We start from the raw sequence: 18,249 nt of genomic DNA, 5'->3' as shown, positions 1-18,249 counted from the left end.
CAAAAGAATGATACCAAAACGGAGCTGAGAAACTGGCCTGTAATTTTATATAGCATTTTGATATTGATAAACTAATTTGCATACTCATGAATATTAATAACAACGTTACAAAATGACAAAGGTCTTGCACAAATTTAACCAATGTTAACGTAACCAAACAGTTTTAAGCAAAGTTGCATAAAATGTACCAATGCTAAAACCAACATCTTCGGAAACAAGCACTAGAACATGATAAAATTATAAAATAAACTGTCATCAATAAATTGATGATTATATGAGATGCATTGTATGAAAATATATAGTAAACACTTATCAGAAGGAGAGTTCGGTATGTAACATACTTTACACATGCAAACGTTACCATTTCAATCTTGTATTATTGTATCAAGTTTTTAGAAACTATTCTAGAAACAGAATTACTACCAAATTATTTTGTACTCAAACGATATGTTGAAAGAAAATGAAATCACTTTTATCAATATATACGGATTTGTTAAAAATTTTAAGATATTTTCCTTCTGTCAACTAGAAAATCGTATAAACACATAACACATTATTTGTTACTGCGTCACTTCAAATTGATGTAACTATCATAGATAAACTATGATTGGTTTATTATATGCAAATCGAATACACATTTTTACCTTCAGAATAACAAACTTCTGAGAGACCTTAAGACCAGATGAAAGCTGTCTAATATATTAAGATTTGTTTAAGCAAAATCTTCTTTCTTAACAAAATTTATTCATTTTGTAATAGTGTCATTAATAGCATTAATACTCATGAGGATGTAAATTGATTTATTTACATATAGTAGTAAATATCATAAATTAAAGGCCAGAGTCTCAGCTCCTTTTTAGTACCATTGTAATCTTTTTATCGCCAAAACGGACTAAGCTATTATGGACTTACCGTCTTTACGATATGAACGATTGCCATTGGAAATAGTGAAACGACAGGTAGTTCAAAAGAGTTTCTTCATGGGAACATTTTCCAGTTTGACTCAAATGGTTCTATCAAACAACTGGGTACCTATGAAGCCTTACTGACAGTTGTTTATGCTGTCGGAATTCAACTACATTTTTTTAATTAGAATTAAAACTACGTTTGTACATGAAGCAGATCTATGTTAGATCGTCTCTAATAACTTAAACCATAGTGCACAAAATATAGATATGGCAATAAAACAATAACAATCACAAAAATGCTGCAAAATGATAAATCTATTACATGCACTAGTAAGTAGTACTAGAAAATAAATATTGCCATTGTATAAGTAGTTATTTATATCTTCCCCCCTAGTTTTAATTATTTATTGAGAAGATCTTTTAGCAGGTAGTACCAGTAACCAGACTACAAATGTTGTCGTGGACTAATCTGTTTATATTTTAGTAGTTATACAATTTCGAATTAAATTACCATTTCAAATAAGCATCACTTCTGATCAGTTATTAATACATAGACTCAATTAAGTTATATTTTGTCTTGACCAGGCGATTCGCCTTTAAACTTTAAATCTCTAGCCCCGGGTTGACCAGAACTCAACATTTACACATGTCATAAGTACTAGGATATAACTTAAGTCTTACTTCTGGTATTGTATATATATTCTGCATGATTCCCAAAACCCATTGCTTCCTTGGTGCATATTTTTTTATCTTTATCTGTGCACTACAATAAAAGAAAATCTGAATAAATACAAACTATCTTTTTTCACATTACTTTTAAGGTACTGTTATGGAAATTTAAAAAAAGTTTAAATATCATATATATATTCCATTATCTCCACACACCTTTATGCGAAACGTGTCTGTATTTAACAAAGATCTGCTTGATGTTCTGTCAGATTCCCAAATTCCAATTCTTTATGGTTTAGGCAAGCCGTTCATCAAAAACACAGTTTACAGTGAACAATTTACATAATTATACATATATTATTGTTGTAGATAAGAAGTATACTGTTACATATTTATACAGGTCTGTTATTGTTATTAGAATGAAGTATACTTGAATCTTAAAACAATACATTTCACATACACTCAACGGCTTTGACTCCACACTTGTTTTTTATCTCTGTCAAATTTTACAAGATTTGAATTGAAATTGGATTTATTGTTTAATGTTCTGTAATGCCTCGGTCACAAAACCGTTCGATGTCCGTAAGGTTTTAAAAAAATCGTACGTGTCCACCAATTGTAGAATCCTTACGGTCTCTGTACAATTGTAGCGTCTTGTCACAGTACCTAAGGGCCCCGTGCGATGCCTAGAGGATGCAGACAAGTCGTGCGAATCTCGCAAGGAGCCCGGTCGTACTTCGTGCGGTGCTCATGGGTTCCTACGGCACTCGTACGGTGTCAACACTTTCGAATACAGGGTACAACCCTCTGCAATATTTCCCGGAACATCACGGGTTCCATCCGAAGGAATCCCTTCCGGGACCTGTGCGGCTCCTGTTCGGGGCTCTTGCGAGCTGCTCCCGTTTTTAAAAATCTCTGAAAGTCCGTAGGGAACTCGAGAGTTCAGTTAAACATTTTCAACGAATTCCCGAGTCCTCTAATAGTTCAAAACATCCGTACGACGCTCGTAAGAGTCAACGATGTCCGTACGGACGCCATTCGAGTTTTCCAAAATTCTACTGAAAACCTACTCAAACGGAGCTCGTAGCGTTCTTGTGACCGAGGTATTACATAAAACATAACAACGACAACCATTGTATGTAAATTGATTTACGTCTCGGTAACAAAACCGAAAAATGTCCGTACGGTTTTAAAAATGCGTACGAGTTCACCAAATTTAGTCGTGTGGAGCCCGTACGGCAATCGTGATGCCCTGCGATCTTCGTGCGGACATCGTACGTTGACCGTGCAAGTCCCCTGCGGTAGTCGTGCGAGCATCGGCAAGTCTCGCAGTTTTCCAAATCCACACGGACATCGTACGGGATTCTTGCGAGCTGCTTCCGACTTCGAAAATCTCTACGAGCTCGTAGAGAACTCAGGAACTCGGTTAAACATTTTCACAGAGTTCCCGAGTCCTTTACGAGTTTGAAATATCCGCACCATGCAGTTGATAACATAATGCATTTATTGACAATGGATTAAACACCTCATTCAACATTTATTTCTGCCTGTTCCATATTTCGACGAAACGAAAATTAAGAATTACATGAATTTTGTGTACACAATATTCAAATGTGATCCTTGCATAAAAAATAACGTTGTCATTTATAGCTCATCAATGTTTGCATTTGGTGAGATAAGATTTTAATGCAAGGCCAGCTGATCCACGAAAGACTTTTCCATTTTAAACTATTTTTTCACATAGGTTACAAAATGTAACTGATCACAACAAAAGTCCGAAGCAAGACTACATTCTACGTTCACAGAGGTTTCTATTCCAGTAGAAAACGTTTTTAATGGTTGCACGAACATTTATGGCCAAAATACAGAGTTTTTCGCAATGAATTCTAAAATTCAACATGGTTCTACCCACGCTCTCCCACAAGCAAACCCGCACACACACATGAACACGTAAGCACACACACGCGCACACACGGAATACAATACCCGTCTACGAAATACTTTGTGTAAATTTTGCATTGTATTTCTTGAACTTCTCAATCTGGTTTGGTGTGTTTCTGACAGTACAAGCCTTTTCAATTCTAAAATAAGCTTCTCTTTAAAAAGTCTTGACAAAATATACTTTGTCTTATGATTTCTCAAACTTGTTTTAGCTAAACAAGAATACGTAGTACATGTTCATTTAAAAACTTGTACTTACCTTCATTCATGAAGTACAGCAACACGTTTCCATTTAATTCGATACGCGACGTGGAAGTGAATATCTGTAGGCATATGCTGCACTTAGCATGATAATATTTCTACGCACAATTACTCAATTTCTCAAATCAGTGTGCTGAATTGGCACTTTTTCTTACAAATGATTTTGTAAAAGCTATCGTTTCTGGATATAAAATTGACCCTACACCTTTTATATGTATTTCCCGTATTATGAGATTAAGGTTTTTTCCTGTAAATATAGATCTGTAGGTAAAAGTAATATTACACTGACGATGGTTACTGGAGAAAAGAGTAAAATATAAACTGTTTAACTGTCTGAAATGATCCAGCAAAACAGGCTGTTTAATGGATTTTTGTTATAAACTGACTGCTCGCAGAAACTAGAATGTTTTGGTCATATCTGTGCGCAGGATACTGACTGTGTGTAGTAATAGTTGTTTTTGTTAACCCTAATATTTAGGTGAAAGGTGGCATTTATTTTTAAGACATACACACCCGTACAGTGTTAATCATTTTGAAGTTTCATTCAACGAAATTATAAATTATTTTCAGAAAATATGCACAGTAAGTCTGCAATGACGAACTAAGCTGTTGATATTACTGGCGGAGAAAAGTAAGACAAACTGTATGACTAGTAGAACCGCTCTGACAGCTTCACTATTGTTAACTTACTTAAAATGTCATTCTGACTATCTGTAACATCAAAATACAATATTTCTAGTATGATAGTTTTCTCCGAAACAATATGTATTTTTGCCTTATGGTAATAAGGTGAAATTTCACATAAAAGAGTGATATATTCGTATTTCAAATGCGTAATCGATTGCGTTATGTTTTTCGGCCAATATAAATTTGGAACACATGTATAGTTCACCTTAAATGCTGCTTCTCGCATGAACTGTTTGGCTCCCTCAGGCCATGCAGCTGGTACTGTCAGCACCCAATATATATCTTGGTCACTGCAGCCGCCCCCGGAAATTCTCTTATTTATTTCATTTACCATGTCATCAGCTAAATACTTGATACACATCGAATAGACATCAAGAGCGGGGAAAGAACGTCCCATTTCATCCTCAAGTGTAATGCTCCAATCAAGTGTACTTTTCTAGAAAAAAAAACAAACATTAATATCATGAATTATGAATAAAAGCAAAACATGCAGACAGTAACTAGAGATCGATGTAGAAAAAAAAACGCATGTTTATTTAAACGACATGATAAATGGATAAGCAATGTCTGGACATAACACAAAAGACATGTATTGGAAGAAAGGTAAACGCAAATGTTAAGCATTACAATGCTTGAGGTACAAGTTCATTCTTGGGGAACAGGATTTTTTCTGATTTGACCTAGTGATCTAGTTTTTTATCCTGGATGACCCATATTCAAACTTAACCTAGATTTTATCAAAGCAATCATTCTGATTAAAATTCATGAAAATCAATTAAAAAATACAGCCTCTATCGCGTACACAAGGTTTTTATTTGATTTGACCTAGTGACCTAGTTTTGATCCCAGATGACCTATTTTCGACCTTGGCCTAGATTTCATCAAGGTAATCATTCTGACCAAAATTCAGTTGAAAAATACAGCCTCTATTGCATACACAAGCTAAATGTTGACGGACGACGGACAGACGACAGACAGACGACGGACGCTGGACATCGAGCGATCAGAAAAACTCACCTGAGCTAAAAAGAAAAAGGGCTGTTTACTTTTATATATGAAAATTACAGTTAAATAAATACTACCCCCGTCGCTTCTTTCAATGTCTCTTTTCAAGACATACCCCCATTCCAAAATATTTAGCACTGTACAAGTGATATCTTATATTTTATTACATTATTCATGCATTCAAAATCCATTTAATCGTTGATAAATTTGTTATTTTCAATCAGAATCATACTAATTTCAATAACATTGAGACTTTTGCATTGCTTTAATGTGAGAAAAACCTTTGCTAGGTCCTAAAATCAACCAAAGTATAGCCACCTAGTAAAACAAGTGCTGTCGGGTGACAGCAACGCTCGACTATTCAACGGCCCTGTCAATTAAATGAATACAGAAGTCGAAAAAGGGGCATAATTTTGTAAAAATGCAAAACAGGATTATGGAACCTGCACAGTGCTTATCAGCTCATGACAATGCACAATCCATTTCAATTAGTGGGTTACGAGACACCAGTTTATATACAAAACCTTAACCAAACATTTCTAAGTCGAAAAAGGGGCATAATTTTGTAACAAAGTAAAATAGTGTTATGGAGCCTGTGCAACGTATGTCAGTTTATCACAGTAAATAAGTGTGTGAAGTTTCAATTCATTCCCACAAGAGATTACTGAGATACCAGCTTACATACAAAAACTTAATCAAATTGGAACGCGGACGCCGACGCCGATGCACGGGTGAGTCCAATAGCTCTATCTATTCTTTGAATAGTCGAGCTGAAAATGGGACTCGATTCCAACAAGAGGACCCAATGGTCCTAGGTCGCTCATTTGAAGAACATCCGGAATAGTCATGCTGAAAGTGTGACAGAAGAAACTGTTCTTTATTTTTTTCTGTATTTTTAAAGAAAGGAACAGAGAGGAATCATTCTGGCTGCTGCATTCTTAACCTTTATTCTATTGATCTTAAAAACAATAGGGGTTATCTACTCTATTTCGCTATGCACACCACCACGTTTGAAGAGTGTAGGTTAAAGGCTTCTTAACAAATGCTACGGATATTGTTTTCAATGTTTAGACCCGAATGACCCTGACATTTGAACCCGAAAAGCATTAGGGCTCATCTACTCCATCCAACTATGTGTGGGCCCTAGATTTTGTCCCCAGATGATTTATATTTGAACTTGAGCTGAAATTCACCAAACAATCATTCTGGTCAAATTTAATGAAGATACAGTTGGACAATGTAGCCTCCAATTTTCCAGACACAGGGACCCCAGATGACCTACATTCAAAGTTGAATTGATCAAGACAAGCCATCTGATCAATTTCCACGAATATCCGGTGTTTATTGCAGCCCATATTGCATACACAAGGTTTTTCTTTCGAGATTGATTTCGAACTCGTTGAAATGTCGGCCATGTTCAGGTTTCCTATATATGCGTGTTGAAGCATCCTTTATTGAGGATGTGGATACATCGTATTGTGTAGGTTACTGGCACGGCTGGCTTAGGCGAAGGTGCCGTATTCTCAGGGTTACTGAATGTACACACACTGCTCTCCGTTGCGGACTAATATTTTGTAAGACCTAGACTTCATCAAGACAATCGTACTGATCAAATTTTATGAATATCCAGAGAAAAATGCAACCCCTAATGCATACACAAAGTTTCTCTTTGAACTGAGTGGGTGACCTAGTTTTTGACCCCAGATAAATACCAATCGAATTTGATCTATATTTCATCAACAAACCATTCTGATCAAATTACTAGAATGCTCAGTAAAAAATGTAGGCCCTACTGCATGCACAAGGTTTTTCTTTGATTTGGCCAGGTAACCTAGTTTTTGAACCTAGATGAACTATATTCAAACTTCACTTAGATTTCATTAAGACAAATAATCTGATCAAATTTTATGAATAGCTTGTGTAAAATGCAGCCCGTATTGCATACACAAGTTTTGTTTTCTTTAAATTGACCTAGCGGTCTAGCTTTTGACCCTATTTGATCCTTAATCAAGCTTTACCTAGACCTCATTGTGGCAATTATCCTGATTAAATTTCATGAATATCCGGTGAAAATGTAGCCCCTTTTGTTCACACCATGTTTTTCTTTGATTCAACCAGGTGACCTAGTTTTTGACTCCAGATGACTCGTATTCGAATTTGACTAAGATTTTATCAAGAAGATAAATCTGATTAAATTTCACAAATACCCAGTGAAAAATGCAGCCAATATTGCACACACACAGTTTTTCTATGTTTAACCGGGAGGAGTAGTCTTTGACCATAGATGACCAATATACGAAGGTCACCTAGATTTTCTCAAGACAAACATTCTGATCAAATTCTACGAATACTTTAATAGTGAAACATGCAGCCCCTATTGCATACAGAAGGATATTTTTATTCGATCATGTGACCTAGTTTTGATTCCAGGTGACCCGTATTCGACTTAGATTTTATCAAGACAAATATTCTGATTAAAGTTCATGAAGATCCAGTGAAAAATTCCCCTATTGCATACACCAGATTTTTCTTTTATTTGACCGAGTGACCCAAGATGACCCAATGATCAAATTTCATGAAGATCAAGAAAAAATGCAGCCTCTATTGCCAACACAAGCTAAGTGTGAACAGATAACGGACATCGAGCGATCACAATATAACTCACCTAAACAAACACACAAAATTTAGAGTTTTAAGCCATTTGTCATCATTTTACATAATTTAAAAAGGAATGATGACCTTTTCACTAATTTTGATGAATTTCTAATAAAACCATGTAGTGCCCCTTTAAACTAAAAGCTACTAAATCCGGCTGTACTTTATGTCATATTAAATGCACTTACTTGATAACGTCTTTTCGACATTTTCTAACATATCAGATTTTCAGAAAAATATAGCCCCAAAAAGAACTATATCAATAAGAAAACAAGTCAAATGGTTTATCGCGGCCAGAAATTTGTACAAACCGGACAGAAGTTGCGAAATTGTCATTTGTGCAGGAAAGAAGCGTTTACCATAATGTCCAGTACTGGACAGGTATAGTGACCATGCACGGACACAGCCAATTTTCTCAGAGGGGGTCCGATCCCCTGCCCCTCCCCCTCACACCCTGGAAATTTTGAAATTTAGCACTTCATTTTTTGCATTCTGGAACAGTTTTATGGACTAACCTGTTAAATTTGGGAAAATGATAAAATCAAGCTTTCTTGAAGGTTAAATTCTTAGTTTCTTTTAGATAAATAATATGAATTATGTCGGGGTCGTATGTAGCAGCAGCCGCATATACTTTACATGCAGTCCTAATGTTTCCTTTTCCGAAAAACATTTTCTTTCCTTCTTGTCTTCTTTCCTTTTTTAAAGATTTTCCAGAGCGGGTCCGGACCCCCGGCCCCCCCCCCCCCCCCCCCGGATCCGCGCATGGTGACATATCATGCTTTCTGTTTATGCAGGTAAACTTGTGTTTGGTTAAATTGTCTGAACAGTGTACAAACTCATTACTGTTTTTTCAGGCAAGGGTGGAAAAAAAGTGGTAGACAATGAAAGCAGTAACATTTTTATTTAAAAAAAATAAACAATGAGACAAACATTTCCAGCATCTTTGGACGGTTCAAGAATCCCATGTTAAACATACGATAAAGCCCGAAACGGGTGAAAATGTTCCGAATGTAAATCGGGTGAAGTAAGCGCTCTTATAACAGTTAGATTATGCGTCTAGATTGATTAAACTGGGCGAGTCTACTTACTTATTACTTGAGGATGAAAAAAAAACGTGTTTTTAAATGTTGCTCTTAAACAAGGGTGGCGGTTAAACTACTAAAAGTACAACAACAGTTAATTCACAACAAATCGTACGGTATGTTTTATAATCAGTAGAAGCTAGTCGTATTTACGCTTATGAGACCTGTTTCACCCACAAGTAAAGAATTGACAGGTCCGTCATGAAATATTTTCCCCAGCGTGCAAATACTTGTCCTATTCAATATGATCGCGGCCTCGATCAACAACAGGTTCATTGAGTACATCAAATTGGTACGCCGCCATATTTCCCTAACATGATGATTTCGACAGAATGGTACTTATACATACTGATTTGCAGTAGAGTAAAAGAAAACACGATCCTATTGAGAAAGGGCACGGAGAAAGGAGGAAATATTAAAACTATTTAAATTTGGACAACTTGTGTAAGCTTACATATGATTTAGTAGTTATCAAGCCTTATACTACTTTAAAATAATATCTTTAAATAAAAACGTATGATGGGACATATTACTGCTGTTTTCTTTACCACCCAGTTTTCTGTCAGTTCACAATAGGGATCTACTTATTTTCTGCGTCGTATTGAAATGTCTCCAGTGTCTTCTAAATTGGTATCCATAACAGTGTTTTCTCCGAGATCAAAGCATACGTGAATATCAAAATACTACTGATTTTTTACGACATATGTTTATAATAGAGGATATTCATGTATGGTTTTTATTTTCTCCGAATGGTATGAAATATGTGGGTGGGGGTTATACCATTGGATGAAAATAAAGACCATTTTCATGCAAAGAAAAAATAATTTTCTGTTTATTATATAGATTGAAAACGTCGTTTGTTCACATTTAAACAAGCGACAACAACAACGATACATTTTCCGAATAGCCGAAATTTAGTCTTATTTTTGAAAATAAAAGGAAAAGTTAAACGTCACCTTTACAACATTAGCAAAGATATTACACATGAAAGTGTTGTTGTACGATGTGTACAACTCATATTTCCTGGTCATTTTGACATATGTTTGCGATTTTATTTTCTGGCGTTTTAAACAGTCTCCTGCGTAATTCTTGTTGATTCTATATTTTGCCTTGAAATAGTTTGTCCATATACAGTTTTTTTCACTCATGAGTTCTGCACATCGTCTTGGATAGGTGATCATTTGACCCATGTTTCATATGAGTTCTTCAAGGGGATTAGGAGATACAGAGCGGACACACAATGGAAGGCTCAAATCTTTGACCCGGAGTTGTGACCTTGACATTGAGCCAACATGGCTGACTCAAGAGTTCTGCACATCGCATTGATGAGGTGATCATTTGACCCAAGTTTCATGAAAATCTTTCTAGGGGCTTAGGAGATACAGAGCGGACACAAAATGAAAGGCTCAAACGTTTGACCCAAAGTTGTGACATTGACATTGAGCCGGCATGGCTGACTCATAAGTTCTGCACATCGTCTTGGATAGGTGATTATTTGACCCAGGTTTCATATGAATTCTTCAAGGGGATTAGGAGATACAGAGCGAACACTAAATGGAAGACTCAAACCTTTGACCCGGAGTTGTGACCTTGACCTTGAGCCAACATGGCTGACTTATAAGTTCTGCACATTGCCTTGATGAGGTGATTATTTGACCCAAATTTCATGAAAATCTTTTAAGGGGTTTAGGAGATACAGAGCGGACACAAAATGGAAGGCTCAAACATTTGACCCGGAGTTGTGACACATTGTCTTGATGAGAAGATCATTTGATCCAAGTTTCATATTATCCTTCAAGGGGTTAAGGAGATACAGAGCGGACACGAAATGAAAGGCTTAAACATTTAACCTAGAGTTGTGACCTTGACCTTGAGCCGACAAGGCTGACTCATGGGTTCTACACATCGTCTTTATGAGGTGATCAATTGACCCAAGTTTCCTGAAAATCCTTTAAGGGGTTTAGGAGATACAGAGCGGAAACAAAATGTTACGGAAGGACGGAAGGACGGAAGACGGATGGACGAACGGAGACCATATTCCTATAACCCCACCATTCGTGGCGGTAAACGTATTTAGATCTACAAAAAAAATCCTGACGTTAAGATTTTCAAAATAGTTTGCAGCTTTAATGACACACTAAAATGCTTTAAAATGGAAAGAAAAAAGTTGGGGTCACCATGCATCTAAGGGATTTATTAAGAAAACAAGAGGGCCAAGATGGCCCTAGGTCGCTCACCTGAGAAACACACCACAATACACCATAACAGTGTAAATATGTTTGACCTACTGATTTCATGGAAAAAAATATTCTGACCAATTATCATTAAAATTGGAGCAAAAACAAGTATTTTCTTTGATTTGACCTCGTGACCTAGTTTTTGACCCCAGATGACCCATATTCGAACTTGACCTAGATTTCATCAAGGCTATCATTCTGACCAAATTTCATGAAGATCAATTGAAAAATACAGCCTCTATCGCATACACAAGGTTTTCCAATGATTTGACCTATTGACCTAGTTTTTGAACCCAGATGACCCATATTCGAATTTGACCTAGATCTTATCAAGGCTATCATTCTGACAAAATTCATGAAGATCAGTCGAAAAATACAGCCTCTATCACATACACGAGGTTTTTCTTTGATTTAACCTAGTGACCTACTTTCTGACTACAGATGACCCATATTCAAATTCAACCTAGATTCCATCAAGGCAATCATTCTGACACTTTCAGGAAGATCAATTGAAAAAAAAAACAGCCTCTATCGCATACACAAGGTTTTCCTTTGATTTGACCTAGTGACCTACTTTTTGACCCCAGATGACCCATATTCAAACCTGACCTAGATATCATCAAGGCAATCATTCTGACCAAATTTCATGAAGCTCAATTGAAAATACAGCCTCTATTGCATACACAAGGTTTTTCTTTGATTTGACCTAGTGACCTACTTTTTGACCCCAGATAACCCATATTCAAACCTGACCTAGATATCATCAAGGCAATCATTCTGACCAAATTTCATGAAGCTCAATTGAAAATACAGCCTCTATTGCATACACAAGGTTTTTCTTTGATTTGACCTAGTGACCTACTTTTTGATCCCAGATAACCAATAATCATACTCAACCTAGATTTTATCAATGCAATCATTCTGACCAAATTTCATAAAGATCAATTGAAAAATACAGCCTCTATCGCATACACAATGTTTTTCTTTGATTTGACCTAGTGACCTAATTTTTAACCCAAGATGATCCATATTCAAACTTGATCTAGATTTCATCAAGGCAATCATTCTGACTTAATTTCATGAAGATCAATTGAAAAATATAGCGTCTATCGCATACACAATGTTTTTCTTTGATTTGACTTAATGACCTACTTTTTGACCTCAGATGACCCATATTCGAACTTGACCTAGATTTTATCAAGGCAATCATTCTGACCAAAATTCATAAAGATTAATGAAAAATACAGCCTCTATCGCATACACAAGGTTTTTCTTTGATTTGACCTAGTGACCTAGTTTTTGAACCCAGATGACCCATTTTCAAACTCGGCCTAGATTTCATCAAGGTAATCATTCTGACCAAAATTCATTAAGATTAATTGAAAAATACAGCCTCTGTCTCATACACAAGGTTTTTCTTTGATTTGACCTAGTGACATAGTTTTTGACCCCAGATAACCCATTTTCAAACTCGGCCTAGATTTTATCAAGGTTATAATCCTGACCAAAATTCATGAAGATTAACTGAAAAATACAGCCTCTATCGCATACACAAGTTTTTTTCTTTGATTTGATCTAGTGACCTAGTTTCTTATCCCAGATGACCCATATTCGAACTCAGCCTAGATTTCAAGAAGGTAATCATTCTGACCAAATTTCATGAAGATCAGTTGAAAAATACAGCCTCTATCGCATACACAAGCTAAATGTTGACGGACAGACAGACGACAGACAGACGCCGGACATCGAGTGATCAGAAAAACTCACCTGAGCAGGTGAGCTAAAAAACTTAAAACCTGGTGAATTTTGATATTTTTTGTTCCTTTTGTTTTAATTTACATTTTCTTTATAAAATAAAGTGATATCTTGAGAACTTTTATTTCAGTTATAGTTTACTATCATATGTATCAGTAAGGAAAATATCAAAATCAACCCAGATCTACATTAAAAGAAATTACCTACCCCTACCCCGTTGTAAATCTTACGTCAATTTTAAGCAAACGCCAGTCAAAGAATAAGGGTAAAAAATCCGCAAAATGTAGAATCTATCTGGTTAATGATAACATGGTGTAATAGGCCTCAATTTCACCAAAAGCGTACATTCAACTGGATAAGGTAAGCTTTAAAAATGTCAAACGATAGAAATAAGGTGCATATTGACAAATTATATAGTGACAGAAGTTCTCAAAACATTACTTTAGATTACCTCTCATGATAATTCTATTTTTCATGAGTTATCTCCCCTGAAAACTACAAAAAAATGATTTTCTCCTTTTCCATACCACTGGCACCAGACCAGAAAGAAAATGCCTCTGTATATGTTATACCCTACCTCTAGGTATCATGTAAGAACCATGGTCGTGAACGGGAAAATATACTTACCTATTTCAATCGCGTATTTCATACCTAAAAGACGCAGTTCAGTAAATGTGTACTATTGATATTAAACAAGCGATAATTTATCTTCTTTCGTGCACCTGTCACATTGTCTCAATATTCCATATTGCAGAGATGCTGCACATTTTTATGCTTTAGTCAACGTTACAGAAAAAACTTGCGTGAACTCCCCTAATGAACATCCGGTCTAGAGGTCACGGCCGGCAGTGTGCACATGTTAAGCGAAATGTAAACAAACAAAAACAGAATGCAATATATTCACAGTTTTACGATAAGATTCGAAATGATGAATGAAAGTCGTCTTGTATATGATTTTGAACTTGAAATCATACATTGGTATACATCTATTCTGTTTATTTAATTCATTTTGCACATTTATGCTGCATATAAATATTTAAGCGTACATGTGTAGTAAAATGACAACGGACATACATTTTCACATCAGTCAATCAGAGTGTGTCTGTAATCTAGACCGGAACTTCACGAGGGAAGTTCAAGCAAGTTTTTTGTGTACCGTTGAAAAAAACTATAAACTACACGTTGTTTTTGTAAGATAAGAAGTATTGAAGAAATGTGACAGGTACACAACGGAAGATAAATTACCACAATAGAACACATTTACTGAACTGCGCGTTTTTGGTATGAAATACGCGATTGAAATGGGTTAGTATATTTTCCCGTTCACGACCATGGTTCTTATATGATACCTAGGGGTAGGGTATAACATATACAGAGGCGTTTTCTTTCTGGTCTGATGCCAGTGTTCCATACAGGGAATTTTAGATTTCTTTTTGATATTTGTATCAGAATCATATAATGCAGCTTTCTACCGCAAAATTTTCTCGAAACTCAAGTTCAGATTCTCATAATCAAAGAAATTATATATTTCCCATAGGCATCAATGTTAACTTCAATACCGATTATCTCCCCCAAAAATGATAAAATTTGAAAAATCTCTCGGTGAAAAGTTTTTAATTTTAAATGTCTTTAAACTGACCAAATTTCATTCAAATATTACCATCCAGTTAAAAGATATGAAATATGGCTATTACACCATGTTATCCTAAGGTTAAACGGTACATTATTAGCCATATTTCAATTATTTAGCGTTAATTTTTGACAAAACTATTGCTAGAAAGCAATATTAGAAAAACTTTTTCAAAATGGCGGATATCCTGGGAAAACGCTCGTACCTCCTGAAGGGTAAATAATATCCTTTTAATTCATTCCTTAAACGAAAAAAACTTTTATTTGCTGGTGTTTTCGTGGCTTCACATATGTGTGTACATATCCATAAAACAATTACTAGTATCTGTGCAAGATTTTATTTGAAATGTTTATTCTTAACTGTTTCAGTAAAATATCCTAAAGGCCTAACTAATCTAAAGGAACCAGCGTGGGAGCCATCTGGTCTAGTCGCGTAATGGCTGCCAGGTATTTGAACACTAATTTTTCACTTGGCATGGCAACAGAGGTCTAAATTGAGGCTAGTGTTTGTCTAAATTTCATTGTGGATGTATTGTTGACATTTTGGTAGGAAAAATGGGAGAGCAGGTTGTATGTGGTGAAGTCAAGCTCAATTTTAGTATGAGTAGTACTTCCAGGTCACAGCAGTGTGATTTTGATGTCAGTTTACAGTAAGTAAATGTGACCAGAGAAATCTCTCTTAGAAGATACATGACCCCTACGTTTCCCTTCATTTTATATCAGTTTTATCATAACTCTTTAAAATGAGGTAAGGATTTGTTCTCTGAAATGGGTCTAGCTATGTTTGGTAGCTCTTTGAAAAAGGTCAGTTTTATATAGAATATATAGGGAAAACTATTTAGGCTATTGTGACCTATAAGAAAATGTGGGCAAAAATTGAGATTTGTCCAGATATTGATATAAATGAACTAGTTTGGTCAGATTTTGGTAAAATATGAGCATTTCATTAAAATTTTGCCGCAAAAATTGATAAAAACCAAAAAAAATCACATTTTCACTGTTTTGGGGGGTATTTTTTTTTTAAAAAATGCAAATTTGCACTCTAAATTATGCCCATCTATACCTTTCAGAGGGGACATTTGGTATATTTCAAAGTGTTAATGTGTAATTTGCTTGCAAATTATGGTGAAAATTTATGAAATAGGGCAAAAACCAGCTCTGGCTAGAAGAACTGGTTAAAAATTATGTCGCGACATCAGTTTTGAAGGAAAATTGGCGCAGGGACCCGCGTTACTAAAAATGCCATAAAACCTGGAAAACTGATTTAATCAAGCTGAAACTTGGTATTTTTCATGCAGATGTGTTACTGGTACTATACATATGAAATTGGGCTATTACAGAAAAACCGTTTTTCTTATAGGCCTAACTAATCTAAAGGAACCAGCGTGGGAGCCATCTGGTCTAGTCGCGTAATGGCTGCCAGGTATTTGAACACTAATTTTTCACTTGGCATGGCAACAGAGGTCTAAATTGAGGCTAGTTTTTGTTTAAATTTCATTGTGGATGTATTGTTGACATTTTGGTAGGAAAAATGGGAGAGCAGGTTGTATTTGGTGAAGTCAAGCTCAATTTTAGTATGAGTAGTACTTCCAGGTCACAGCAGTGTGATTTTGATGTCAGTTTACAGTAAGTAAATGTGACCAGAGAAGTCTCTCTTAGAAGATATATGACCCCTACTTTTCTCTTCATTTTATATCAGTTTTATCATAACTCTTTAAAATGAGGTAAGGATTTGTTCTCTGAAATGGGTCTAGCTATGTTTGGTAGCTCTTTGAAAAAGGTCAGTTTTATATAGAATATATAGGGAAAACTATTTAGGCTATTGTGACCTAAATAAATCACAGCTTTGTTTCATGGCAATTTGCCTGAATCTCCTTTTTAAGAGAAAATAAGGAAATACCTTGTTATGGAAACTGTAGATAAATCAGTAGCAGGGGCCTTCGTGGCCGAATGGTTAAGATCGCTGACTTCAAATCACTTGCCCCTCATCGATGTGGATTCGAGCCTCACTCGGGGCGTTGCATTATTATTATAAGGAAGCCATCTCGCTGGCTTATGGAAGGTCGGTTGTTCTACCCAGGTGTCCGCCCGTGAAAAAATATTGCACGGAGGGGCAGCTGGGTTCTTTCTCTACCATCAAAGCTGGAAAGTCGCCATATGACCTATAATTATGTCGGTGCGACGTTAAACCCAACTAGATAAAAAAATAATCAGTATTATAATTTTGCCATTTTACCATGTTTTTTTAGACGAAAATAAATGTTAGAATATATTTCTGCTATTAACACGTTTTAAATACCTCCTCAAGTTTCTTTTTCAAGTTCGTTTTGAATCTTTTGAAGTAGTAGTAATTATTCTGTTTACCGTCATCTGTCAGTCTAATGTACCTATCTTCTGCGGCGTATCCAAAATCCTTCAAAGTCTTCCTGTCTGGTTTGATCAGTAAACATGTCGGTGTCTTTTTCGTATCCAAGAGATAACAATCCCAATTCTTTAGTGTGGCCTTAGTTGGATCACGTTCAAAGTCGTGTACGAATGAGAAAGCCCATCCCGAGTATGTAGTGCCGATGTCGATGGCTCCTACTACCAAATGCTTTGTTTCCTTAAACGATATAAAACTAAACATATCCATATACAGATTAAATAAAATCAAATATATAGCAAATTACCGCAATAACTTCATAATGTAAACTGGAATAGCGTTTTTGATATCATTGAAACATAGTTTTCTTCAATCATAATTTTACCTAAGTGGTAAGCAGCGGATGTATTGTGCGATTTCTAGCGAGCAGGATAATGATGCATCTTTGTTTGATGAAAGCCATACCTAGTTTCATGGTAGTGTGTTCAGCCTTGTTCGGGTTTCGTTTTAAAAATATTTCGGGACAAAGGTCATAATTGAACAGGGTTTTTATTCCAGTCTTTGAAATTTTGTAAATCAAACTTATGACAGAGAATATGCCTTAAGTTCATAATGCGACATAACGCAATCATTCTTTTACCTCATTTGAAAAATGTGTGTATATGTAACTATGCTCTAAATGAATTTTGTTTCAAAAAATTATTAAATCACGCAAAGTAAAATCTATTATTATCCCCCGCCAATGAAATCGGGAGGGGGAATTGAAATGGCGTTGTCCGTCCGTGCGTCCGTCCGTCAGCAGCCATTTCTCAGTAACTAGCAGGTAGAATTTCATGAAACTTGAAATAAACATGAACCAACGTATTGCGATGGTGCCCGTCAAATTCTATTTTTTGATTGGTCAATTTGCCCTTGATTTAATGAAAAATGCCCAAAAATGTCCGTCCACAGCAATTTCTCAGTAACTAGCAAGTAGAATTTCATTAACTTGAAATAAACATGAACCAACATACTGTGATGATGCCCGTCAAGTTTTACTTTTTGTTTTCTTAATTGGT

General features: G+C 35.7%; 1 protein-coding gene across 3 annotated transcripts in view; it reads right to left on the bottom strand.

The window, feature by feature from the left end:
• The window catches only part of LOC123549461 (heat shock 70 kDa protein 12A-like), a 61,995-nt gene that overhangs the window by 17,900 nt on the left and 25,846 nt on the right, over window positions 1-18,249 (bottom strand). For all 3 annotated transcript variants that reach the window (XM_045337579.2, XM_053534982.1, XM_045337578.2), the window contains 2 exons: window positions 17,129-17,431; window positions 4,672-4,902 (listed from right to left, as the gene is read on the bottom strand). In XM_045337579.2, coding sequence (XP_045193514.2) covers window positions 4,672-4,902; window positions 17,129-17,431 — 534 coding nt within the window. The remainder of the gene's footprint in view (window positions 1-4,671; window positions 4,903-17,128; window positions 17,432-18,249) is intronic.

The sequence above is a fragment of the Mercenaria mercenaria genome, unplaced genomic scaffold (genome assembly GCF_021730395.1).
Source record: "Mercenaria mercenaria strain notata unplaced genomic scaffold, MADL_Memer_1 contig_4337, whole genome shotgun sequence".
Lineage (NCBI taxonomy): Eukaryota > Metazoa > Mollusca > Bivalvia > Venerida > Veneridae > Mercenaria > Mercenaria mercenaria.
Note: the sequence above shows the minus strand (reverse complement) of the source record. Positions and strands in the feature narration are given on the sequence as shown.